Here is a 27,072-nt window from a genome sequence, read left to right as displayed (position 1 = left end):
CTCAAGCATTTCTTCCCCTCGGTAGATCGGCAGCTCCGAGGGAGTAAGCAGAGTGGGGTATATTGCCCAAATGGGATGAGGCTAGAGAAGCCTGAATCCTTGGCTCAAGGAGAAAAGAAATGAAATTATGTTCGGAGTATTTATTCTGTCAGTTGATGCCTCCAGCTGAGCACCAAGGACCTGCCCAGCTGACCCTCAGCAACACTGATAACCTCCTCCTCCCGAGCTTCCTAACACCACTTCTGAATCGCACTCACTTGCTCCCCCTTCTCCCTTCCTGCCGGGCTCCTTCTGATCTCTCATCTCTTTTCGTGGCTCATTTCCTTCGATCAACCCCTTTTACGGCGATGGTCTTCAGGGCTCAGTCCTGGGTCATCTTCTCTCTTCATCCCACAGTCTCACCCTTGACCATCTCATCCCCTCCCAAAGAATTAATGCTGACAACCACCCCCTTCTCAATTCCCATCTCCAGCACAGGCCTCTCCCTGAGTCCCAGAACCTCAGATCCATTGGCTACCAGCCATCTACTCCTGGTTGTCCCCCAGGGACCAAAACCCAACATCTACAGCAGATGGTGCCGCAGATCCCTCACCCGTACCCGCTGACCGCCTCTGCAGTTATTTGCCTAAGAGCTTTCTTTGGCCACCAAAACCTGCATTGCCTGCCGGGGCATCAGGCCAAAAGTGCTGGGGAATGAAAGCCTCCCCGCCCCTGCCCCCACTCCTTAGTGTGTAAGCATCCAGGCTCCTCAGCCCTCAGGCAGGAGAACTCCAAGGCACTTGCCCTGCCTCCTCAGCTCCTAGAGCTCCCCCAGCAGGGTGGGCTCCAGCCACCCAGAAGCAATGGCTAAGTAACTCCCTCTTTATTGGCTAACATCACTTCCTTTTCTCTATCATTTCTCCCATGCCCTAATGATGTTTCTGTCACCTGCCAAATAAACTACTTGCCTGTGAACTATCATCTTGGGTTCTGATTCCAGGGAAAGCCAAACTGAGACACCGCATGAACAGAACACACTGCCTCCTCCTCCAGCTGACCCCTGCATCTTGTCTCCGTTGCAGCAATCGGTCCTACCAGCTGTCTTGACTCTTCCCACTGTCCACTCTCCCTACCTCTGATCCATCAGCGACTCCTGGAGGCAAAATCATTCTTCTCAGCTTCCCAACCCCATGTTCCAGTCCCAGGTCTTCCTCCACTCTCTTGCATCCCAGCAACAGCCTCCTTCCTGCCCCTTGCTTTGCCCACCCACCTGCCAGCCCTGCAGCATAGTGAGAAAGATCTTTTAACAACATGACCCTGATCATGTTCCTCCCCTCCTTCAGCTCCCTTCTGCCATTTACACCAACCCAAGTGGCCTTCCCAGGCCCTTTCAGCCTCTGAGGACTATGATGACATTCAGCTCTCAGCCAGAAAGAACTTTTTCAATGTATCTTCCAAATTCCCCAAGTCTCCACGTGCCTCCCATTCCAGGAAGCCTTCCTTCTTCCCTGGGGCCTCCTAGACTGTCCACACCTCTCCCAGCATCACCAGATATCCCATTTTCTCCCCCAAGGCCCTCGCAGCCAGCCCCGGGGAGAGCATGCACTGGAACAAGGCCAACCCAGCTCGGAGCTGTGACCTAGGATTCCTCCCACCAGGCCCCACATGGGCAGTGCCCTGCCAGCCCTCCTGAGCCCATCTTGTCATAGGGGACAGGATTTCTGGGTCTCAAAGACCTCCAGTGGAGGGTGGATACCAGTGCAAAATGCCAAGGGTCTGCACTCAGGGGGCGACACTGGGCTCAGAGGTCGGAACAGTAGGCTTAGACAAGGTCAGAGGACAGGGGTCAGGACCTCCACCACCACCAGGAAGGGGATGTGATCTGGGCCAAGGGTCTGGGCCTCACGGACTCCCCCACTGAGTGAAGTCGGGGGTCACACGAGGGTTGGGAGTCACACTTACAGCCCACATGGAGAAGCACCTGGTGGCGCAGGTGCCAGGAGTCGCGGTGGAAGCAGGCGTAGAGGCCGCCGTGGCCCAGCTCCAGGCTCCGGAGCACGAGCTGAGAGCCGTTGAGCAGGTCAGGGGCCAGGTCTGTGCCATTCACCCGCCACGTCACCGCCGCGTCCCAGCTGGCGGTCCCACACGGCAGAGTCACGTCTGAGCCCAGGCGCTCGTACTGCACATGGGGAGTCTCTGTAGGGGGTGGGGAGGGCACAAGGCAGAAGTCACAGGTCACAGCCCGGCCCAGCACTTCCAGATGATAGCCTAGAGAGAGCAGGCGCCCTGAGGCTCAGGGCGTGAGTGTCCTGGGGAGACAAGGGATCTGCAAAATTCCTTCCTGGCATGCAAGGGCACAAGTAAGTGAGTGTCTCCAAACTTGGATGTGTGCGTCCGGGGACTGTGTGTGTGACTGGGCGATGCTGTGTGTGTGTATGAGAGAGAGAGTTTGTGTAGAGTGCTGGGACAGAAGACCTAGGTCACCTCCAGTCACCAGGTCCTTTTGAAAGTTTTCCTGACCCCCAAAACCCCAGCCTCCCGCCACCACGAGGCCCAGCCCCAGTCACTGACATCTGCCAGCCAGGCAAGCTGAGCCAAGGGGCCCCCTCTTGAACTCCTTCCTCTGTCTCTGCCCTTCTCTTCATCCTCCCCATCCTTGTTTTTGTGTCCTGCCTTTCTCCCTCTCCCCGACAACTCTGAACCCCCGACCAGGCCCTGTCCCCCAGGGGTCCAGGGCAGCAGAAGGAGGAAGAGTAGGCACAGGAGCCCTAGGGAGCTCCTGGCAGCTGTCAGCATGGCGGTGAGGCAGGAACTGCATGGGGTGCGGGTGCGGGTGGGGAAGCGCAGGGACTGTGGGAGCTCTGACCATGCCTCTCCTGCCCTCAGGAGGGGCCTGTCAGAGCCCACAGCAAAGCCCAGCCCTGGCCTCAGCCACCCAGGCATGATGGACAGAGCCCAGGAGACTGGAGTGGAAGGGCGGAGGGGGCAACTGTTGAGAGGAGAGTGAGGTGAGGAGGCAGTGAGACAGAGAAAGTCCTGGACACTGACCTCCAGACATGGCCGAGCAGCAGGGCACGGGGAGACACAGGCCTGCCCTCGTCATCCCGCCCCCCAGCCTGGAAGGATAGATGCTTCCCCAGACCTGCAGTTCTGTGTAGTGAGGGTGGGAGGGGCAGAGCAAGAGGGGTGGGGGGCTGCGGGATCCCTCGTTAACACTCCCTGGGTCTCCCCTCCAGAGAGCCACCCCGCTGAGTTGGGGGATTTTCAGAGGCAATTCCTGTTAACGAGCCAATTAAGTTGGGCCAGTGGCCTCTTAATTAGACTTGTTAACACCACCGGGGCTGCAGGAGGTAGGGATCCCCCTATGCTGCGAGCGGCCCCCTTCCCCTCCCTCACACACCCCTCCCCAGCCCTGCTTTTCTCTGGGCTGGAACATCTGTCCCCAGTTGCTGCCTCTGTGGCCCTCCCCAGGCCAGGATCCCTGTGTGTCTGCAGGGCCCTGTTCTGCCCCTCTCTGAGCCTCTCTGTCCCTGTCAAAGGAGAGGGAAGCAGGAAACCCCGCCAGCCCTGACCACTCGTCCGTGGGGCCTGGGACCAGCCGAACAGAGGATGAACAGGCGGAAGGGTGGCGGCTGGGGGTGGGGGGGACCTTGGAGGCCGCAGCTGTGAGGCTAGAGCAGAGATTGACTGGGGGCCTCCCTCTGACCAGAGGCCCAGGGTCCAGGGCTCAAGCCATAGAGCCGCCCCCAGTCCACCAGCCCTAGCCCCCAGCCCCTCTCCAGCCTCCCTTCCAAAAACCTGGAGCTTCCAGGAAGCAGGCCAAGCCCCTCTCTCTGCATACCGCCCCGCCCCCCAGCAGAGATTCTGCATCCAGCTGCCTGAGGAGGAGGCTGAAAACTGACCGTGGGGGGGGGGGGGGTGGTCAGGAAGAGTGGGGGGAGAGGGGCGTGGTCATTAGGGTCCCAAGGGCTCTGCACCGACACTGACCAACAGGGGCTCAGAACTCACGTGGCCCCAGCATGGCTCACTAATATTGGGCCAGGCAGGAACAGCCACAAGAGAAGGACACCCACCCGACGGCACAACAGATGTGATGGCAGTGGGGTAATACAGGGCAGGGAAACTCTGTCTGCCTCACAAAGGAAACGGAAACACGCAATCTGACAACGACGACAAACCAGCCATGGAAGGGCAGGGCAGGAGGAGAAGCATGGCAACGCAATGACAGGCGACCACCACAGGCCGCAGCGCAGAGGCAGCGGAGAACGTGAGGCGGCTGTCACGGCGCCACGACTGCCACAGGGACACCCCAGCAGCAACACACACGGCCACGCCACAGCCCCAAAGATGGCAGTGATTCAATCCTTTGTCCCTGGACAGCTCCCCCCACCCCCCGCCCCACGGGTGCCCCTCCTGATGTGCTGTCCATTTCAGAAATTAAATCAAGCCGCAGGGGGAGGATGGGGTTCTTGGCCCTGACGCAGTGACAAATGCTCCGAAGGAATCAGCTGTGAAAAGGTTGTTAGAAGCCAGGATAAGAGACAGAGACAGGATGAGGTCATGGACACGGGGAGCGCACAGGGACAGAGCCGACGGCTCCCTCACACCTGTGCACACAGGCTCACTTGGGGACCACATGCCGGAAACGGTCCCCCGCCCAGGGTGTCCTAAGCAACTTCACATCACCACACACATAGGATGAGGACCGTCACCGTAAGAAGAGCACGCACACACGGGACAACCGTCCACAGGTCAAGGCCACACTGGGACACTGTCCCATGGCAGGGACATGATGACATACGTGTAGAGGAATGGCACTGTCAGCGAGAGGCACAGTTACACACGGACGCATGGTCTCACACACAGAGACACAAACATACAGAGAGCAGACACAAAGAGAAACGATCAGGCAGGGCGGAAAGTCTCAGCCACAAGGACACAACTGCTCACAGGCCACAGCCACATACCGGCCACATCACACACAAGGATATGACCACACAGAGAAATGCACTCCAACAGGGACACAGCCTCACCCACACAAGAACACAGTCCAGTGCACAAGGACAGTCTCACACCCAAAGATGCAGCCTATGTCCCCACACAGGGCAGGGGCCAGGCCACTGGGAGAGGCCACCGGCAGGTCTGGGCTGGTCGGGTCAATACAGGAGCCCCTGGCATATGCCGACTGCAGGTGGGGCTCGATGGGCTGGCCCGGTGGTGCCTTCAGACCCTAGCCACTGGGGAGCAGCCATGAGGTAGGCCAGGATCTCTTTGGGCCTCGGCATTGGGTTCACAAGGAAGAGGCCACAGGAGCCTTGACCTATTAAACTCTTTGAACCCACAGCCTTGAGGGTCATGGAGCTCAGTCATCCGGGCCTGCTATGTGCCTGGGCCCCACCTTCTCGGCTTCTACCTGGGCCAGCTGAGGTGGGGGCAGGACACAGCCGAGGGGGGAGCTCCCTACACTTGGAGCCTCATTCGAGGAGTTTTGAGGTCAGAACTTGGGCTCATGTGGCCACCTGAAGTGCTGCCTCAGATGCAGATGGGCTAAGGGTCACGTGGTCACCCTTCCCAGCAGGGGTGCAGCTCCATGCAGTCTCTGCTCTGTGTGTTTGTGTCCCTGTGAGGCGGACACAGCTTGCATGGACAAGTGGCCGGGGAATCGGGGAGGCTATCAATGGCCCCGCCTGGGCACCCCCCGACCCCTCCAGCCATCCCAGCTCACTGGTGGGCCAGCCTTCTCCCACCTGCCCATCCCCTCAGCATGTTCTGGGGCTACCATCCCTGTCCCAGTATACCTTCTAGGATAAGCGAGGGGTTTTCTTATCTACTGTCTCTCCCAGTGCCTCCCACTGCACCCCCCATAAACCTGAAGGGACCCCACTTCACCAGGCCCTGCCCCTGTTGCTGCTGCTGCTGCTAAGTCGCTTCAATCGTGTCCGACTCTGTGCGACACCATAGACGGCAGCCCACCAGGCTCCCCTGTCCCTGGGATTCTCCAGGCAAGAATACTGGAGTGGATTGCCATTTCCTTCTCCAATGCATGAAAGTGAAAAGTGAAAGTGAAGTTGCTCAGTCGTGTCCGATTCTTAGCGACTCCATGGACTGCAGTCTACCAGGCTCGTCTGTCCATGGGATTTTCCAGGCAAGAGTACTGGAGTGGGGTGCCATTGCCTTCTCCGGTCCTCTTCTTTATCAGCCCACAATTAATGTCATTGTAAATGGTAAATAGAAATCTGAAAAAATCCATTTTTGCTCAGGATTTTTCATTATAGAGGCTGATTTTAACTAGATCAATATATGGTAATTACTAGAATTCTGCTATCATGTCATTAACCTGAATTTAAGCATAGAAAAGTTAGCCGCCCACAATGTAGGTCCTCAGTTGTGTCCAACTCTTTGTGACCCCGTGAACTGTAGCCCACCAGGCTCCTCTCGTCCTTGGAATTCTCCAAGTAAGAATACTGGAATGGGTTTCCATGCCTTTCTCCACGGGCTCTTCCTGACCCGGGGATCAAACCCGGGTCTCCTGCATGGAAGGCAGATTCTTTACCATCTAAGCCACCTGTACCCTGTATCCACACTAGTGGGAAGAGGATCGGACAATCTTCAGCCAGAGATGCCATCAGCATGAAACCACCCAGCAGTGACTGGGGGGTTGTGCTTATGGGACAATGTCAGTGGGTCACCCCGTGTATCAGAGTCACATGACTCACGTTCATGTGTGACAATGCCAGCACACGGCAGTATGTGGCTCTTGGGTGGGTGCATACAGTTATGCCAGAGAGGGTCCTGCTCAGCTCTGGGAGCGCCCCTCGTCCCCAACCCACCCAGCACTCACCCTGCGGACTGTGTCTCTGGGCGTAGACCACGGCAGCAGCGGCAGCGAGCACGGCACAGCAGGCCCACGGGACAGGAGCAGCCATCTGCTGGGAAAAAAGTGGGCGGCGGGGAAAGGGACAACATCAGCCCAGGCGGCGGCGGCCTGGGAGCACCCCCACCCCATTCTCAGGGAAGACTGGGAAATCCCAGCCCTAGGGCCAGGGCACCTTGACCCCAAACACCCTTCTTAATGGAGCTCAGGACCCTCTTCAAGCAACAGAAAATAACCTTATTGGCATCTGTAGGCAAAGGTTTGCTGAGATGGTAGAAGGCAACCTACAGTGGTTTGTTGTTCGATAAGGAAGCTGGCTGCAGGATGTAGTCAACCGCAGATGAGTTATAGAACACTGGTAATGCTAGGGCCATTTTTCTAGAAAAAAAATAACTTTACTGGTGAGGTTAGCTAATTAGCTATAAACACTGCAAACTGAAAGGGTAATGCTTTAACTTGATTGGAAGTCTATACATCTCCAAACTGCCTTGAACGGAAGGCCCCTGCCATGCTTCTGGGGAGAGACCCTTGGATCTGCCCTACCATGTTACCCCTACCTGCACCCCCTCACCCCCAAGTGAGCCTTGCCCAGCAGGGCTCTGGGATGTTCAGAGCAGCAGGGTATCAGGGCAGTGCTACATTGTGAGCAGGTCAGATGTGGTTTCTGCTTTAGTGGACACCAGTGATCATGAGAAGGATGAAGGCTTTTCAGATATATGTCCCAGTCAGGGACCCCAGCCTATCACCCTTCAGCCCAGGAGCCTGAGAGCCCCAGTTCAGCAGATGTACGTCAGTGTCTGCACACTCCCATGTGGGTACACACTGCACAGTCAGGATGTGTTTCCAGAAGCCAGGATGGACCCAGTGGCCCCTCAATGCGTTGTCCTGCTTCTAGGATGGGTCCAGCTGCCCTCACACTGCTCCACCCCAGCACACACCTATACCTAAGGAGAGGGAAACGGCCAGCTCCTGCCCAAAAGGTTCCAAATCTCTCTCATTCCAGTCCTGAAGAGAGACAAAGTTCTGTCAACAAGACAGAAGCAGAGATCCAGAGACAGACCACTCCCACTCAACCGGGGCCCCTACCAGAGGCACAGTCAGACACACAGCAAAGACTCTGCCCCCAACAGGAGACAGAGCCTCACAGAAAGAGCCTACACACAGGCTGGAGAGACTGCGTGGGGCACCAGCCAGAGAAACAGGTACATCAACCAGATAACCAGCCAGAGACACGGCCAGAGAACAGCCAACACGCAGTCAAAGGGCCCACCAGAAACCCTGTACCACACTCAGCCAGATGCAGGCAGATGTATCAGAGAAAGAGCAAGAAGCCCAGTCAGAGAAGCAGCCATCAGCGACACAGGCCAGGGACACTGTCAGAAACCCTGCCAGAGAAACTGCCTGACGCACAAGCAGAGAAACACCAGGGAAACTGACAGACGCAAACAGGCATACACCCAGAAAAACAGCCGGAGAGAGGGCCAGAGACGCAGCCAGATGCTCAGTCAGGAAGTCTCCACAGCACTCAGAACACTGCCAGGGACACTCAGACACACAGTCGGACACATTGCCAGAGACACCGTCAGAAAGGCTGCCAGAGAAACAGCCAGAGAGGGCTAGAGCAGTGTGGGTGTCAGCCTGGAGCGGGGTGGGGGTGGGGGAGTGCAGAGAATCTGACTTCTGGGGGCTCCTTCGGGGAAGGGCGGCTGCCTGCCCACGGCTGCACTTGCCCCTCCCCAGGCCAGTCTTCCCCGCTGCACCTGGTGCTCCTTCAGCCACAGCGCTGGAGCCCCGGCTGCCCCTCCCTGGCACGGCTCGCCTCTCTAGGCCCCGACTGGCCTCAGCAACCCCTCCCACATCTGCGACTCCTGAGGCCTTTGCTACCACTTGGCCTGGCTCCTGACCCTCAGCCACTCCCCCCTCTCCAGCTACTCCTCAGGCTTAGGAGGTTAAGACAATGGCCAAGGACACAGTCAGCAAGTGGTGGGGCCAAGAAAGGAACCCAGGATGAGCCAGCTCTAAATTCAGAGCTGGTGTGAGAAAAACAGATAAGAGGCTGGAAGCCCACCTGGTTCTCCCCACCCCCCACAGCTTCCCTCCGCCTTCAACCCTTGCAGGGAGCCCTCAGACCCTCCCCTAAAACCTCCACCATCTACTTTTCTCCTCACAGCCAGCAACAGACTCCACCTCAGGGCCAACCTGCTGCCCAGCACATGGGAGAGGACCCAGGGCCTGGGAGGCAGATGGCAGACAGAGGGGACAGAGGTTAGATGGCAGGATGGGAGTAGAGAGACAGGGTGGTCCTCTTCTTCCAGCTCCTTCCTGGTCCCAGCTGGGAGGGGCGTGGGGGGTGAGAAGGCCTGGCATGAGTGAAATGCATACAAGCACACACACACACACACACACACACACACACACACACACACACATGCGGGTCCCCACAGGGGGAGGGGTGGCTTCTTCATCAAAGTCGCCTCCATCAGCCCGATGAGTTACTGTAAGGGCCGGGCCCTGGGCCAAAGAGGCTGCAGCCATGGGAGCCGGGCGCTGCTGAGAGCGCTGCAGAGACAGGGGGATGGGGTACCAAGCAGATGCTGCACGGCTGGGGGCACCCAGAAAAGGGAGACACCCGGGGAGAGGGGAACGGGGAGGGAAAGCTGTGAGCTGAGACCCTGAGGGACAAGAAAAGACCAACACAGGGAGAAATGGAAGAAGAGACACAGGAAGACACAGGGAGCACAGGATACTAGCAGAGATTCAAGGGCAGCGGGAGAGACACGACCTGGAGAGAGCGACAGAAACGAGACACAAGCAGGGTCTCTGTGCCCACTGACAGCATCTCTCGAAGCCCACTTGGCTCCGGCAGTGTAAGGGGAGGATGCTGTCAGTGCAGCCGTACTGGCGGATCTGAGATAAAAGCAGGGCTTCCAGGGGGCTGCAGGGCTTCTGCCCATAAAGCCAAGAGCCTCGCCCCTAGGGGATAAGAGTAGATGGAAACCCCACCCCACCTACAGGTCCAGGAAGTCCCAGGCCACTTTGACTTCCCTCTTCCCTCCGAGTCCCAGCTGGACCCATTCCCAGGTAGGGAAGCTGAGGCCAGAGACATCCAGGCTACACCTCTGCCCTGCCCTAGCTCACCTCAGGTCACCCATCCCAGGGCAAAGAGCATCTTTCCCAGGAATTTTCCAAGTCCACACCCACAGCTCTGGGATAGATCTAGAGCATAAATCCTGTAAAGCCCCAGATGAGGGCTAGGCAAACTGGCCCAGGCTCTATAGACCCTTCCAGAGCCAGCCTGGCCTCCAGCCCCAGACCCAGCAGTGAGGAGAGAGCAGAAGGCACCCCACTAACAAGTGCCCAGCAGCCCAAACCCCTTGTGAGCAGAAGCCCAGTGTCGCCACATGCATACACATAGGTGACTCATCAAGAGGCCATCCTGGCCCCCAACTTACCATCATGTTCCACGATGACACAAGGACACCACTACACAGTAATAACAACATTCACTAAAAATGACACAGGTGTGCAGTCGACAATGCCCACAGGGGTACTGACAGTCACTACAGTGAAAATGATGCACTGAGTCACGGTCACATCCAACGATGCCAACGAACAGGGGGATGACACCTGTTGACACTGACATAGTCACAGTGACAGTAACCTTGGTATCAAAGATGCAATGAGACTGCCAGTCACTCAGGCTGACAATGACGGTGACATCCACAGTGATACAGGGAGGCTGACAGACTCAGTAAGATGGACAGTCACACAGAGTAACATCAGCCTGCAGAAATGTTGACACCATGGAGGCTGACAGTCTCCAGCCATGACACTGATAGAGTGACAGGCTCCAGATCAGGGATCTCAACTACCAAGTTTCTGGCTTAGGATCCAGGGCCCAAGACCCCTCTTGCCAGTGCCAGCAAGTTCCCAGGTACCCTGAGCCCCGACCCTCACCCCCTGCCCAGCCGAAGGCAAAACCTGAGAAAGGGAAGTGTGATTTTGGGAAAGCCCCTACTCATCCTGCAGAAATAGGGCAGGTTAAGTTAATCAACCCAACCCTGAGGAATCCCTGCCACATCCAGGGTGAGGGTGGGAGTTCTGAGCACCACTGCCTGGAGCCCAGCTCTGACTGAGTGTGTACTGATGTGCAATAGTGTGTTCAGAGGTTTAGCCTTCTGGATGTTGGTTGGTGCGGGTCAGGTGGGCTCAGTCTGGCCTGGAAAATGAATGAACAGTGAGGGCCTACGTGGTGCCTTTGAGAAACTGAGACCCAGTGAAGGTCACTGGCCTGGACCCCACCCCCCTAGCCTGGGGCTGGGGTGAGGTCAGGAGTGTTTCTCTGATGGAGAGCATCTGGCCTACAACGGGGGCCATGGGGATATCTCCATGGCTTCCAGTCCCCTTCAGCAAACCTGGACTCTGGGTTCCTCCAGGAAAGGGGAAAGGCACTCTCTCGGGGCCTCATCCCCTTCTCCTTGCCCTGCAGTAGCCCTAGGGGACACATCCTGGGAATGAGGCAAGAACCCGGGACAAAAGGACCCACTGATTCAAAGGCCTGGGAAACTCTACAGGCCTCAGACCTGCAGAGGAATTAGGGTGAAGGGAGGAAGAGAGGCACCTACTCTTGGGGACGGAGAGAGAAAATGAGAGACAGAGCAGGCGCAGAGATAGGGACAAGGGCATGGTGGGCAGGGAGGCTCAGACCCGGCTGGCTGAGGGGGAGCCTGGGAGAGACAGTCTGGGCGGGCGCGAAACTCCAGGAGCGGGAGGAGGGGCTGAGGCCAGAAGGCCCCCAGATCCCACCAGGCCTAGGCAGCCTGGACAGCGTGGGCGGTGAGGGCGGGGGCAGAGGCCAGAGGAGTCCAGAGGCCGAGGGTGGGGGGGAGGCCAAGGAGGGAGGCCTGGCCCCTGGCAGCTGGCCCGGCAGGCCCCCCATGGGGGAGGGGGCGGGCCCAGGTCAGGGGCCAGCTCCTGGGCTGGGGCTGCTGGCCATGGGGCAGGTTCCCACTCCCCATGGCGTCTCTCCCTGTCTCTGAGTCTCTGGTCTCTTTCTTTCTCTTTGAATCCAGACCCGGCCCTCCTCTCAGCGCCCCCCACCCACCCACCCTAAGGGGCACAGGACCCAGAAGCTGTGCCTGGGTTCAAGCCTTATCTCTTCTTCCAATGCCACCCCATCCCCACACACTCCAGGGGCAAGCCCCCTGGGCTTTGGGGGAAGGACACTGCCCAAACATAGAGCCACTCCTCCCTTATAGAAGTGGGGCAGGATGAAGCTGAGCACCAGTGGGAGGGGGGCTAGGAGGGAGGCGGCGGGTGGGGAGCAGTCCCCCAGCTCCAGTCTCTGGCTGAGGTTGTGGAAAAGGAGGCGGCCCAACGTGAGTGAATTGGGGGGGGGGTATCCGCACCTGCTATTGTGACCTCCACAGCCGGAGATGGGGGCCTGGGGCGGGGGGACAAGATTCCAATGGATTTTGGCAGCGGCTTGGACTCTTGAGTGCTCACAACCCCCACCCCCCAACCTCTTGCACCATGGGGACCCTGAGATCAGCATGTGCGTGCCCTGCTGCACATGTGTGCTGGCGTGTTGCACGCTTCCCACGCCGGGCCTGGCTGGGCCACTGGGAGGTGTCCAACAGAGATACCCATCCGAATCACACCACCCAGGCCCACACGTGGAGCCCCGACTCGAGCCCTGTGTGCTGCCTGTGACCTGGGCGCTGGCTTGTCCACGCTCATGTTTGCAGGCCTGGACAAGAGCAGTCCTCTAGAAAGTCCAGGCTTGCTCCCTGAAAAGTCATCTGACCCAACCCTCTGCCTCTCCAATGGGGAGCAGGAAGGGGCAGAGAAGTTCATATCCTCCCCGTGGGCACATGGGCTCTGGACAGCTTCACAGCATCCGAGACGCAAGCGCTAACTCCCCTCCCCCTAGCCCCAGTCCAGAGTCCCTCCTGGCTTCTAGGAGAATCAGGAGGATCTCTCCATACAGAAGAGGGCCACACACCAGTCAGGTTAGGTCTAGGGGGAGCTAGGCGGCTCCTCATGGAGGAACAGACGCTGCAGGAGGTTATAGACAGCTGGAAGGCCTCCATGGAAGGCGGGGGATGGGCAGGTCAACGGGGCTGACCAAGACTTCCCTCAGCTGACAGGGGAGGGGGCTTGCAGCAGACTCACAGCAGATGAGGCAGGAAGGAGGCTGCAGAGCCCTCTGTGGAGACAGAAGGATGGACAAATCACTCTCTAGGCCTGGGGGCTGGGACAAAGACCTCTTTGCCTCAGCCTCTCCCACTACCCCCCACGCAGGGCCCCATCACCACTATGGTACAGACACAACCTCGAATACATACACAGAGGTTGACGCTTGCAAGGTTGTTTGTATGTGGGCGCATGCACACACACACACACACACACACACACAGGGAGGGGTGGGCAGTGTGTGTGAAGCGTCGATGTGTAACAAGAAGAACTAAAGATGGTCTTTCAGACAGAGTCCGAGTTGAGCGAGGGGAACAGAAACTTCAACTGTCTTCACGTGTGCTGTTCTCCTCAACCCCCCTCCACGCACGCACACTGCACACACTACTGAGGAAGCTTCTGGTCTGCTGGGCAAAAGCAAGCCATCCTTCCTCCCCCTTCCTCCCCTCCGCACAGTGGGGAAGCCAGAGCAATCTGTTCCTGATGGGTAAACACAGGCATGAGTATGTGCGCACACATGCTCTCACACACACACGCTCTCACACACACACACACACAGACACTCGCGATCCAGGGGCACACAACACCCGGCGCTTGCTTCACCCCAAGACACACAGGCACACTCAGGCTCTCACTACCATCGCAGAGCTCCCAAATCCCCCCATCTCCACCATGCACTAGAGCTTCACAGACACACCCAGGCACCCCTCTCGCAGACACTGGCATCGTATTCTCCCATTACCGCCACTCATCACGGCCTCCCACGTGGACACCCACTACCACATCCTCACACACGCTGGTGTGCACGCACACAAGAATCACAGTCACAGTCACACACACAGACTCTCACACACATGCTCAATCAAAACAGTTCTGGCCTCACATATGGATACCAGCACACACTCAGAACAGTCACCCTTGCACACAGATACTGTAGCACCTCCAGAAACTCAGACTCCACAGCCCCCACCCCCATTACCCTCAGCCCTAACACCTCTACACCCAGCAGTGAGAAACACACACATACACACCCAGAATAGTCACTCCCTGCTGGGACCTTGGGTTGCCAGGCCCGTGCTCAGAGGAAGGGAAGATAAAGCTCAGGGTGGCCTAACACAGAAAGGGAAAGTTTCTAAAAATCAAGGAAACAGAACACTATTCCCTACTTGGCGCCTTTCTCTCCTCACCCTGCTTTCACCAGCATTCAGGAATGAGGAGAGATCCTGGCCAGAGTGGAGCGGTGAGGAAGCCCCCAGGTGAAGAGATGGTGGCACTGGTAGCAGCAGGAGCCAGCAAGCCCCAGAAGCCAGCCTGCTCCCCAGGGCCCTCCCGCCTCCCCTCCTCACCACTTCTCCAGGAAGAGCAGCAGCAGCTCACAGCCTAGCTGCCTGCTGTGTGAGCCCGGCCCTCTCTGAAACCTCTCTGTGCCTACAGCTGTCTACAGGGCACCTGAATGTCAGGCCTGGCTGCAGGGAGTGGGGGAAGGGGAAGGAGATGAGACCTTGACCTCAAGCCCCAGCCCCTGCCAAAGCCCTGTCATCACTGTCCGACCTGAAGAGAAATGGGGACAGCCCTGGCCAAGCCAGCGCTGCCTTAACAAACCACCAGGACAAGAATCCTAAAGCGTCCTTGGACCCTGCAACCCCGCCCCCCATCACAAGAGAAGACGCTGTGTCGCTGTCCAGGCAGAAAGGAATCCAGGCTGGTCTGGCCAGGCCCCAACCAGGGAACAATCGTCAGTGCTGTTGACATCCTCGCCACTTGCTGCTCCAGGTGTAGTGTGAGCCCTGATGCCCCATCCTAAAGAGAGCCTGCCTGGGCTCCACGGACCAGGCCTGGGAGGGAACACCGGGCGGCAGAGCCTAAGGAAACCAAGCAAGGCAAAGCCCAGGAAGCCAGGTGACGGGGACTTAGGGAAAGTGACAAAAGAATTCAGGCAGCTGGGTTAAGGGAAACTAGGTGACAAGGCTCCAAAGAACACAGGCTGTGGGGGCCAATGAGACCTGGCCGCAGGGACCAAAGTTATTTAGCTCAGAGGTGGGGACCAACGGAGCCAAGCAAGAGGCCCACAGGATGTAGGAAAAGAAAGATACTGGGAGCTCATCCCTCTGTCCGGACGGCACCCCCACAACTGGGGCCTCTCTCTCAGTAGCCCCCTTCCCACCCCGGTGGTGGTCCCCTCCCCCAGGCCAGTGGACACGGCCAGACCCCTCCTCTTGCTGGAGGCCTGGTCCGGCTGCAGCCAGTGGGCCCCGGCCCCATCCCTGGGACCTCAGGAAGTCCCAGTCCCTCCCACCGGCTGCAGAGGCAGAGGGGGGCTGCTGGGGGGAGAGAATAAGAAGAGGAGAGAGAGACAGCTTGGCAGGGGGAGCGCCGAGCAGCCGCGGGGGGCGGGGGCCGAGAAAGGAGCGGGAAGCGCCGGGGCGGGCTGGCGGGCGGCGCGGGCGGGGGTGACAAGTTCTCCGGCCCCGCGGCCGCGCGGCCACTGACCTGGGTCCCCGCGCAGGCGCCCCGTCGGTGCCTCCGGCGCTCCGTGGGTCCGCCCGTCCGCCCGCGGGCATCGGGCCCCCCGGGGTTCGGGGCTGGGGCCCGGACGGCCCGGGGAGCAGGCGTGTCCCCCCCCCCACCCCGGAGCGTCCCGGCGGGCGGGGGGCCGAGCCGTTGCGAGCGAGCTGGGCGGCGAGCGGGCCGGGAGGCGGGGAGGAAGGAGCGCGCGGCGGGCGAGCGAGCCGAGCGAGCGGAGGGAGCGAGTGAGGGACGGCAGGCAGTGAGGTCATCCTTTGAATCTAATTGTCTGAGTCAGGAGGAGATGTGGCACTCGAGGCAGGGGGAGGGGAGGGGGAAGGGACCCTCCCGGCTCCGGCCCACCGCCACCCCCGCCCCTCCTCACCCCTGGGGGCTGCCGCGGCCTCCCCTCCCCCGCCCGGGCCGAATCTTCTCGGGCCAACTGGGACCAACCCTGGCCGGTCTCACTCAGGGCTGACCTCTGCTGCGAAGGGCTCTCCGTCCCACATCACCCCCAGAGAGTCTCGTCTCTAGGGGGGACGGAGAGCCCCCTCCCGGTCCAGTTTGCCTTCCTGCCTGTGTGAGGTCAGGGGAAGCCCCCATTCCACCCCAGGTCTACATCTGCCCTCTGAGGAGAAAGAGGGAACTTCCACCAGCCTTCCTAGGGACCTTGTACACTCTAGAAGCTGGAGTCCCCAACTCTACTCCCCGAGTGACCTGCGTTGGAAATTTGGGGGAATCTGGACATTGAACCACAGCTCACCTCCCTCCTTCCTGAAGATGCCAGTTCAATGCCAGCCAGTCCTCCAGTCCTGCACTTTGAGGGGCACGAGGACCCCCAGTGGACCCCAGGGTCCCCCTACTCTGCATGCCCAACCCTTCAGGAGGGGCAGAAGCCAGGCCAGACACCTAAGGTCCCCAGAGGCTGCTCAGGGGAACAGGCCACTCCAATGGTTTGGGGAGGGCAAGATGGCAGTTGGTCCCTGGACTTGTCAGGTGTGTGTGCACACCCATGCATGCACACAGGAGCACATGCACACGTGTGTATACACACACACCCACGGAATGGTGGAGGGAGACCAGGAGGCTGGGGATGCTCACACGGACGGCCACACAGCTCTCCCCTCGTCCCCATGGGGGAGGGGTGATAAATATTTAAGGGGCTTTTAGCTCTGAAGGGGCCGAAGCTGGGGGAGGGAGGGGGATCCACGATGCCTGATTAATGGGGTTACGGGCTCGGATCAATCCATCCGCCCGCCGTCTCCCTCCCCCTCCTCCTCCCTCCCTCCGCCTAATGCGCTTTATCAGGAGACGCTTTTCTGACTTGGCAGCGTCGGGTGTTTTAAATAGACCCATTTAGAGCAGGGGTTGGGGGAGAACGGAGGGGGGGAAGGGAGACAGAGATTGAGACAGGCTGGGAGACAGAGACGAATCAGAAGAGAGAGAGACAAGCCCGGAAGAGAGAGACTGGGAGCGGAGAGACAGGAGATGCAGAGACACGGAAATAAGAGGCTGAGGATGACACTCCCGCAGAGGCTGAATGGGGGGGTGAGGGGACGGTGATGGGAGGCCAAGGGGAAGCTGGGGGGCTGAAGAGCAGAAACAAACAAAAAAGAGAGAGAGACAGACGCAGAGAGAGGAAAGGAGCCACCAATAGCAAGGAGAAACGGAGAGAGAGGTTCTCTGCAAGGGCTGAGTGCTAGCCTGGGAGACAGCAGATATCCTTTATTTCCAAAAACAGTTTTTCATTCACTTTGTTAAATTAAAAAGCTGTTTTTAAAGCGGTGCTGAAGGTGCTGCTGGGGGAGGGTGGACAGAACTGCCAAGTCCTCCCTCACAGCCTCCTCCTCTGCCCCCACAGAAGCCGCCTCAGCCTTTCACCGGGAAGGGGGGGGGTGTTCTCTAGCTCCCCTGCTCTCTGCACTCCTCAGGGATCCCCAGGGACAGGGTCAGGGCATCTGAGCTACTGTTCATTGGCAGAAAGTCCTTCCTGCTGTCTGGCCTCAGTCCCTCCTGCTCCAGGGAGCCCATTCTCTTGCCTGACCGCTAGCCTGTTCTCCGACCCCAGTTCCGGCTCCCTAAGGTGTCCCCAGTGTGTGTAGGGTGATTAGCACAGCTCAACAGCTCAGTTTCCCAACCGGCCACCAAGCTCCTCCCAGGTATTCCCCTCATTGTTGTGCAAATCTGAACTTCTGATAGACACCCCACTCCAAGTCTTCAGGTCCTCTGGGAACCAGGAGACTAAAGTGTAAGTAACCCTCTCCAGCCTTCTGAAGTCCCTTTTCTACTCTTTAGAACCCCAGCTCCATTTTAGGTCCCTTTTATGGCCATAATGTTGTCAGCCTGAGATACACTCGGCTTGGACCCCACCCTCGACAACACCCCACTGCTAGTTCTGAAGGGTCAGCCCCCCACACTCCCACCCCACTTCCAGGCCAGGAAAATGGCCAGTCTGTTTGGGAGCTGAGATGAAAAGCCCTGCCGGCCTTTGTGGGCCTCTGGCGGGTTTTCGACAATAGGCCCTTCCGTTCCGCTCCAGCGCCTCGATTTCTTGAGCACCCCCACCCTGGGGCTGCCAATCCAGGGGCCTTGCCTGGCCTGAATGAAAGGCGGGGAGAGTCAGGCCCAACCCCCAAGGCTGGCTTCAGAAGATTTTGGACTTTCTGACCCTCCATCCCATCTTCTCCAAGCTCAGCAGCTCCCCACCAATTAAGCCAGAGAGATGCTTTGGGCAGAGAAGCAGCCTGACAATGAGACAGAAACATGCTCCCATATCCGGGATTCAGCCCCAGCAGTGCAGAACTGAGTTTTCTGACCTGGCTTTGCCCTTGCCTGTGTGATGGTGAGTAAGTCTCCTCCCCTTTATAGGCCTGTCATGGGGGCATGAAAAGCCTCAGGAGGAAGGAGGAGGGAAGAACAGGAAGGGATCTCAGACCCTCCTTCACTCACATCCCCAGACCTTCGGCCCCCATGGCACCTGCCCGCTGCCCTGAAACTGACCTGCCTCCCCCGGGCCCCCAGCACATACCTCTTCACCAACTGCTGCACACCGAGCACATCAATGTCCTTCTCTTCCTCCAGACCAGGCTCTTCCGGAGACTTCTGAAACCAAGGGGGCAGGATGATGTGACAAGGCTGGGTTCTAGAAGGGCAAAGGGCACAAATCAGAGGCCACAGAGGAGCCGCAAACCTTAGTCAAACTCAGAGCTCATTTCACACTCATAACCCCACTGTGAGAAAGGGAGACTGAGGCAGGCAGCAGGTCAGTGTCCAGAGGAGAAAAAAATTGGGAGTGGTCCAGACTCCCTGAAGTACCCTTTGCAGACATTAGGTTCTGAAATGCAGGGACAAGGAGAGGCCAGAAGCCTGACACCACACATAGATGCAAATCCACAGACCATCTGAAATCCCCACACAACCGGTTCACAGAGACAAGTACCTCCACGTCACACACATCCTCCCATGCACACTCACACAGGGACACATGGCCCCCAGCAGGCAGAAACACACACCATCATGCTGTCTTCTCCTCATCACCACTATGATTTATTGAGCATCTGTTATGTGCCAGGAACTGTGTTAGGCACTTTATATACATGATCTCATTTAATCTTCATGACTTCTCCATGAGGTAGGTTCTATTATTATTCCCATTTGACAGCTGAAAAAACAGATTCTGGGAGGTTAACTTGCCCAAGATCACACAGCAGATCAATTCCAGAGCAGAGATTTGAGTGCAAATCTCCTTCTGGAGCCCTTCTACTATTGCAGCTTCCCTCTGTAGATCTCTCACCCGCCAGCACAGTGCCTTTCCCAATAACAACGGAAACAGCTAACACTTGCTCAGGGCCCCTGATGAGCCAAACCCCATGATGAAGACCTAACATACAGTTTTGTACCAGATCACCGAAACAACCTTTGAAGGTAATCTTGTTCCCATTTTGCAGATGAGAAAACTGAGGCTCAGAGAACAAAAGCACTTTACCTTGCCCAATGTCACATGACTGGTGCTGAAGAAAGCTATTCTGAAAGTCATTGTTGCTTCTAGGACTCCAGTTATTTGGACAGAGCCCTTGACTTCTACAAGACCCTGGAAGATTCTCAGGATCCAATTGCTCCATTCCCCACAACAGGTCCCAGCTGCATCTGCCAAAGGCACGATAAGGTGCCTAAACACATACGCATGAGAAAGGAACTCCATGTCATCTAAATCTGCCTGGAGAGGCAGAGGTACCACCAACCAGGGAGAGATGGCCAGAAACTCAAACAAGGTGTTAGGGACAGGCTGACTGGTGGTAAAAGATACAGACACACCGACAGGCCCACAGAGATGGAGACGTAGAGGACAGACAGACACACGGGGCTGAGGGACGACAGAGGCGGTGGGGAAAGGAGACAACAGAGGGAGAGGAGGATGCAGGCTGACATGAAAAAACAGACAGATACACACTGACGTACACAGGCAGACTAACAGAGTCATCCAACATTCAGGAAAAGCAAACTGAAAGCAAAACAGGACTCGTGTATAAGTGAATGTGTAGGGGAGTATGCATTCGAGTGTGCCTGTGTTGGGGGCATGCAGAGTCTGTATCACTACACACATTACACCAGCTGCTTCTAGCAGTTTCATCTGATTAATAATAAATGCTCCATAATTACAGCCACTCCCCCCAGCCCTTCTTCCTGTTTTTTTTGTCAGCTGCCGCCAGGCCAGCCCCCTATAGACCCCAGGGCCCCCTCCATCCTCACCTGCTGCCTTATAGGGGGCTGAGAGCTGGGGAAGGAGGCCAGACTCCCAATCTGAAGGGGAATACCCATTTCTCTATGTCGGATTAATGCCCCATGCCTCTAAGAAAAAGGTCATGCCATTTAGATCTCACTCAGAACCCTCCCCCAGCTCCTCTGTTCCCCTGGTATAACCTCTGAGCCCTAATATGGCCGAGGGGCCCAGGTCTGGGATGCAGAGAGACGAACTCTTGATCACTCACTGGCTGAAAGAAGTCTCCATTCACCAAGTTACCTCAGCCTCAGAACCCCACAGGCTCAAACAAGGAAGGGACCAGGACAGCGACCCCCACCCCCCACCTCATCATTCCCACTCCGGCAGCCTCAGAGTCTCTGCCCACTTGTGTACCCCCACGCTTTGGACACCCAGTGGCTCTGCCTCCATTCCTGAGCCCCCTCCTCAAGTCCACCTCCTCCCAGGCCCCCCACCCTAGCTCTCCAAGGCAGCTCTATCAGAGTCAGCTGTGGGTTTGTGCTGATCTGTTTCTAATCGCTGGGGCCTGGTTCATGCTTGCCCACCCCCACCCCCCCAATATTGATTCCATTATTTGGAGAGTCATTGACGTCAGGGACCTGGATGGGTGCCAAAACCCCGTTCTCTCAGGGCCTGGGCCAGGGCCCAGCCCCCATCCTGCGATTTCACGGAGGGGCCTAGAAAGGTCAGCTCATGGGCCAAGGTCACATGACATCTGTCCTCAGAGGCTGGGCTCATCTTACCTTTCGGGGACCACTGGGAGTCCTTTTCTCCTGAGGGAGAGGGGTTCCACAGAGGCCTGGGGGTCAGAAGTGAGGTGGGGGCGTATAGCACGGGTTGTGGAAGAAACTCACTGGGACTTGGGCTGCAAGGAAGAGCTCTAGGAGAAGGGATAGGGTCAGTGGCTCAGAAAAGGCTACTTGGGGAAGATAATTTTCCTTGGTCACACACCATTTTGGAACATCCTGAAGCTGGACTTGAAATGGTTACCACTGACTACTTGATTTTTATGTCTGTTATCAGTTGTATCTCCAGGCTCTCTCTGAGAAGGAAATTCTTGGTGACGCAAGATAACAGATTACCCTAAATGTTGCCATAATGTGACTAACTGGCACCACTCTTTCAGAAACCTTTGTTCCCTACAAAGCAAAGGCTCTTTCTCCTGTTTAACTCCTGGCCCATGCTGCCTGCCTCAGTTTCCCTGCACTCTCTCTGTCTCTGCCTCTGTGCCTATCCCATCAAGATGCAGCCACTGCTACCCCAGCACCTCCGAGGCTCTGGCTGCACAGGGTATTTTTAGGATCTGAACTCTGTGTTCTCAGACAGACATTAATAACCAATACAGACAGTCCATGGTGCCCACAGCAGCTAAACCTCAGAAGTGAAGTGAAAGTCGCTCAGTCGTATTCGACTCTTTGCGACCCCAAGGACTACACAGTCCATGGAATTTTCCAGGCCAGAGTACTTGAGTGGGTAGCCGTTCCCTTCTCCAGGGGATTGTCCCAACTCAGGGATCGAACCCAGGTCTCCTGCATTGCAGGCGGATTTTTACCAGCTGAGCCACCAGGGAAGCCCATCCTCAAAGGCTCAGACCTGGGGTCCACTGCTTTAGCTAGAGTCTAAGAAAACGAGATTTAGAGAAAGCAAGGGACATGCTCACGACCACATGGGGGAAAAAGCATTTTCCCATCTTCTGAAAAATCCTGAAGCTGGGGAGAGGACAGAAGTGAGCTCTGATCTCTGCCACAGACCTTTTCAAGGAAGAAGCTGCCCATCCTTTGCACTCCTTCCCTGAATACAGGGAAGTCCTTCCTTTAATCTTGCTTGCAAATCACTTAGGGGTGGCTCAAATCAAAAAACAGGGTTAGGCCACAGAGGCTGTTGAGTCTCAAGTCACAAGCCCTGGAGAGTCCCCTCTCCCTGCAGTCTGTCCCACTCAGTGTTCATTCCTCAACATTTCTTGAGCACCTAATCCCTGCCACCAGGGAATTAGGGACATGGCCCTGCCCACCAACACCACTCAGTCTAGTTGCAGAGAAAGATTGTTTACTCAACACTGGCCTCCCACTGCCTACCTTGTCTATACCAGAGGCAGGGTCGGTGGGAGCTGAGGCTTGTGGACCCCCACCCCTAAGTCCCAGATTTCACAGTTAGTCACTCTGCAGCCTTGCTGAGCACTGCAAAGAGGAAGTAGAGGCAGTGTACAGTGGGGCATTCTGACCTCCCTCAGGACTAAGGATGCTTCAGTCCATTCCTGAACCCCAGGAGTCACCACTCTAGTCTATTAATAACTTTGGCCCCTTCGGACTTGTGTTCCAGCCCCAGCTTCGAGGAGCTGGTTCCTCACAGCTGTAGGGTCCAACTCTTCCCCACATCTGCCCAGCTCTTCCTCTCACCTCCTTGGCTCTGGTGACCCCCAACCCAGCATGGCTCTATGTTTTGGGGGCCCTCTTTGCCCTCTGCAGAGGTAAAGAGGGGCGATGACCTCAGTGCCCTCAGCCCACTGGGACCACGGCCTCCCCAGCCCCCCCCCCACAGGAAGCTAGGGTCTGGGATGGGTGTGGTCACCCAGGGCCACTGGAGTTTACACAGCTGAGGTATTCCCCCGACACACCCCCAATCCCTTGGTGGGTCTGGAGGAGGGGTCAGCTCTCTTCTCAGCCTCCTAGTTCTCTGGGACCCCCCTCCCAACCGGGCACACATGGTCCCCCCCACCCACAACCCATCTGCATTTCAAAGAAAATACGCTCCATCTGTTTCCGATTCATTTACACTTCAACTCACCATGGGGGGGCAGAGCAGGGCTCCTTGCCTTCAAGCCCTTCACCCCCATAGGGGGGCTGGAGAGCACGTGTCCTGCTCTGGGACAAGGAGCAGTTACAGCCTAGCCATCTGAGCCTGAGAGCCAGATCCCTACTTCGTGGGGTGCTGGTGCACTGGCCTCCACAAAAAGAAGGGTGTAAAGCCCCGAGCAGTGTCTTCAAGGCAGGTGGAGTCCTAAGACTGATTGCAACCTGACCCAACTGCCACCCCATCCCACCCCCGAAGAACTACTGCTCTTTTGGGAGGCAGACTGGAGAACCCCAGGCAGATGCTGGAGACAGGATGAGGACTCAGGCATTCCAGGAGACACTGGGAGATATAACAAAACGTGGCCCAACCCCGTTCCAGCCAGGGAAAAGGAGAGAGAAGAGGGTGTGTTCCACTAGTCTTCTCCTCCAGCCACCTTCTCACCACAGATCTGGGGCTACCATCTCCCGCAGAATCAGAGATTCGCCATCTTGGAGAGGTCAAAGAAGCCAGATGTCTATCCCCCTCAAGTCAGCCGTCACGCTGCTCCCATCTGAAGGATGACTGGGATGGGGGCGATGTCTTGGGAAACATTAGTCTTATTTCCCCATACCTGACCCTCTCTATCACAGGAGAGGTACCCAAAACTACTGAACAAAACTGTGCATGTACATGGTTCATAGGGAACCCTAAGGGTACATGTCACCCCTGAACCAAAAAGCCACTCAGCCGTCCTGAGAGTGATTGAGAGCCTAGTCTCCTCTGGAAGAACAGGCAGAAAGGTTTAACTGGGTGTTTCCCACCACTCTCCACCAGCCCACGACCCAAGTAATGGACATGACCAAACACATATCTCTTCCACTCCCCACCTCTGGAGAACACAGATCTTGTAATAGTCTCTGTTCCGGTCCCCAGCTGCCCCGAGACATACCATAAACCAGTGAAAGCATGGGTGAGTTGAACTGTGAGTTCTAAGTTCCCCTGGGAGTGTGAACATAATCCTAATGTGGGTTTGAGTGTCCCAGAATGGAAAGCTAACTTAGTGTGATTTTAAGTGTGAATCCCAGGGTTTCCATGTGAATATGAAAGCCTCAGGTTGCAAGTACCAGTCTGAATGTGAGCCGTGGGGTCTGAATCTAAGCCCCAGGATGGAAGCAAGTTTAATGTAACTACCAGGGATGTCAGTCTGAGTGTGAACACCAAGATGGAAGTTTAGGTTTGAGTGTGAATGCTGGTCTCATTGTGCATATGACTATAAGCCCCAGGGCTGAAATGGGAGTCTAACTGTGAGCCCCAGGATTCCCAAACAAGTCAGTACAGGCAAGAGTCCTAGTGTTCATGTGAGCCCCTGGTCTTCGGGGCTTTCTGAGTGTTAGCTAAGGTTCCCCATGTGAGTCTGAGCATGAGCACTGGGGTCCCTTTATAAGTATGGGTCCCTAAGTGATCCCAGGATGGAAGTGAGTATCTTGCGTGTCCTAGTGTGAATCTGAGTGTGAACTCCAAGATGTGAGCATGCATGTATGAAACCCAATGTCCTATGTGAGTCCTTGAGCTCAAATGAACCCCTGGTTCCCCAAGTGAGTCTGGGTGTGAGCCCTAGAATGTGTGAATCTGAGAAAGCTCCATGGTGCCAGTGTGAGTCCCAGTGTGAGCCTTAGGACCTCTGGGAGTTCTGAGCTTGGGGTCTAGGTCTCAGTATTAGCCTATGAGCCTCAGGACAGAAATGTGAATCTAGAGTGTGAGCCTAGAGTCCCAATGTGAGTCTGAGTGTAAACTCCAGGACTGAAATATATCACTGGATATGACCAGAATATAAGTGTGAATCTGAGTGGAAGTCCACCGTCCTGTGGTAATTCTGAGTGTGAGTCCATATGAGTTTAACTGTCCCAGTACGAAGCTGAGTATAAATTCCAGAGCCTCTAGAAGTCTTGCACGTGAACTTTAAACTCCTACTTTTCACATAAGGCTCAGGGTCCCAGTCGGAGTATCAACCGTGATGGAGTGTGAGTGAACCTGAGCTGCATGGCACCAATCCCGACCAGGAGCCCTAAGAACCAGCCCAGAGGATCTGTGTGGATTTTGGCAGTGGAACAGGTATGCAGAATCTATGGAGACACAGTCCCCTCCACCTACCAAGCTCTGGCTAGCCATACAGCCATAGAAACATCTAATTGTTCAAGCTCCATCATCCCCATACATGCATTGGTACACAATCATACCCAGAGTTAGACACACAAAAATGCACTCAGTGTTTCAGACCCCCCAACAAACAGCAATTACAGATGCACAAACACACCCAGCATTTCATACACCCACCACCTCCGTGATTACAGCCACAGGAATACCCCCAGTGACACAGACACAATTACATTAAGTACTACAGGCAAAGCAAATAGCGTTACAGACACACTTCTCCAGCGGCATGCACACACACACCCAGTGTTGCAGACACAACACTGCCAGCCACACAGACACTTCTCAAAAGAGAGAGACTAGACGGAAAGAGAAAGAAAATCCTGAATTTTCAACAAGGCGTGAAATAGTCCTGCCTGCCTGAAGCTACTGACGGGGGGAGGGGGCCAAGGGAGCGGGCGAGCGCGAGATCTAGCGCTGGAAGAGAGGCTTGGGAGAGGAGAGGCTCGGAGCCGAGGAGGAGAGCTGTCCGTCTGGTGACCTCCCCGCAGCCCAGCCCCCACGCACCGGGTGCTACACTACTCCGAGCAGCACAGGGACACCCAGGCTGGCTCCAGCAGAGCCGCACTAGGGGAAGACACACACCGGCAGACTCACAAAGAGGCGGGGATACACCGCAGGCGGACTCACACGGACACACAACACGGGAGCACTTACAAAGAGATTCTGGAGGAGACCCACTAAACGGAGATACATCCAGGCGGACTCACGAGGAAACCACAGGCAGGCTCGCGCCGACACACACACACACACACACAAGCGGATTCTCATGGACACCCATATACTGGCGGACGCGCAACCTTCCGTTCACACCCCTGGGCGCTTTCAAGTCCAGATTTCTGCTGGAGAAGGAAGCCGCCTCTGGGCGCGCGGGGGTCACTACGACCCCCCAGCTCCGGAATTTTCCCAGACCCTGCGCGCGACGTTGAGAGGTCAGGGAGAACCCGGTGCTAGGGCAATCGATCCCTGCCACCTCCCGCCGGCCGACTGTCCGCCCCACCACCACCACGCCCAACCCCCGGCGCGCCCGGACGTGGGGGGCTGCTTCTTCTGCGCCCCCGCCCCCGAGTTTACGGGCAAAGTTTCCCGTGAACTTTCTTGTCCCCCCCACCCCAGTCTCGGGCCCATGCACATCCCCTCCCTCTTCCCGCGCGCACGAGGGCCGCGGATCTGTCGGTCAACCTGAGGGTTTGAGGGTCCGGCCGCGCGCACTCCGCGCGAGGTACTCACCGCGCTCTCGGGCCGCCGGGGCTCCGCACCTAGCTCTTCGACCGCCTCCGGCAGGGAGAGAGGCAGGGAGCGCGGAGCTAGCACCGCCGCCGGATCCCGCCGCCGAGCCCCGCGCTGCGCCGGCTGGAGCCGCCGCCTCCGCTGCCGCCGCCGCCCGCTCTGCACCGGCTCCTCGGCGCTCGGCGGCTTTAACCCCCCCCATCCTCCTCCCTCCCTCGCGCGCTCCCTCCCTCCTTCCTTCGCCCATGTGACCGCGGGCGCCCGCCCGGCCGCGCGCGCCCTCGCTCCCCTCCCCCTCCCTCCTTGTCTCCCCGCGCCTCTGCGGCCGCGCGCCGCGACCCCCTCCCGACCACGGCCCCCGCGCGCCCCCGCCGTGGCACGCTCCCGCTCCTGGCACGCGCGGGCACAGTCATCCTGCGCAGGCCTGTGAGACCCCACTCCCCCTCACTCAGGCTGGCTCCCGCCCTCCCCCCGCGGGCACACTCGCCCGCACTGGCACGCGTGGCCCCCTCGCCTTCACCGTCTCTCGGGAACGCCCTCCAGACGG

General features: G+C 57.4%; 1 protein-coding gene across 9 annotated transcripts in view; it reads right to left on the bottom strand.

Moving 5' to 3' along the window:
• Positions 1-26,715, bottom strand: part of CNTFR (ciliary neurotrophic factor receptor) — a 63,649-nt gene extending 36,934 nt beyond the window's left edge. For 2 of the 9 annotated variants that reach the window (XM_015093061.4, XM_027964283.3), the window contains exons 1-4: positions 26,526-26,715; positions 18,582-18,695; positions 6,821-6,905; positions 1,942-2,175 (exon numbers count right to left, since the gene is read on the bottom strand). In XM_015093061.4, coding sequence (XP_014948547.1) covers positions 1,942-2,175; positions 6,821-6,905 — 319 coding nt within the window. In that variant the 5' untranslated portion in view covers positions 18,582-18,695; positions 26,526-26,715. Of the gene's footprint in view, positions 1-1,941; positions 2,176-6,820; positions 6,909-7,089; positions 7,232-13,027; positions 13,062-15,538; positions 15,759-18,581; positions 18,696-26,525 lie in introns of those variants that run through there. The other 7 variants (XM_060410884.1, XM_027964277.3, XM_027964280.3 and 4 more) reach the window with 7 other exon arrangements.
• Between the last annotated feature and the right edge of the window lie 357 nt (positions 26,716-27,072).

This window comes from Ovis aries, chromosome 2 (assembly GCF_016772045.2).
Source record: "Ovis aries strain OAR_USU_Benz2616 breed Rambouillet chromosome 2, ARS-UI_Ramb_v3.0, whole genome shotgun sequence".
NCBI lineage: Eukaryota > Metazoa > Chordata > Mammalia > Artiodactyla > Bovidae > Ovis > Ovis aries.
Note: the sequence above shows the minus strand (reverse complement) of the source record. Positions and strands in the feature narration are given on the sequence as shown.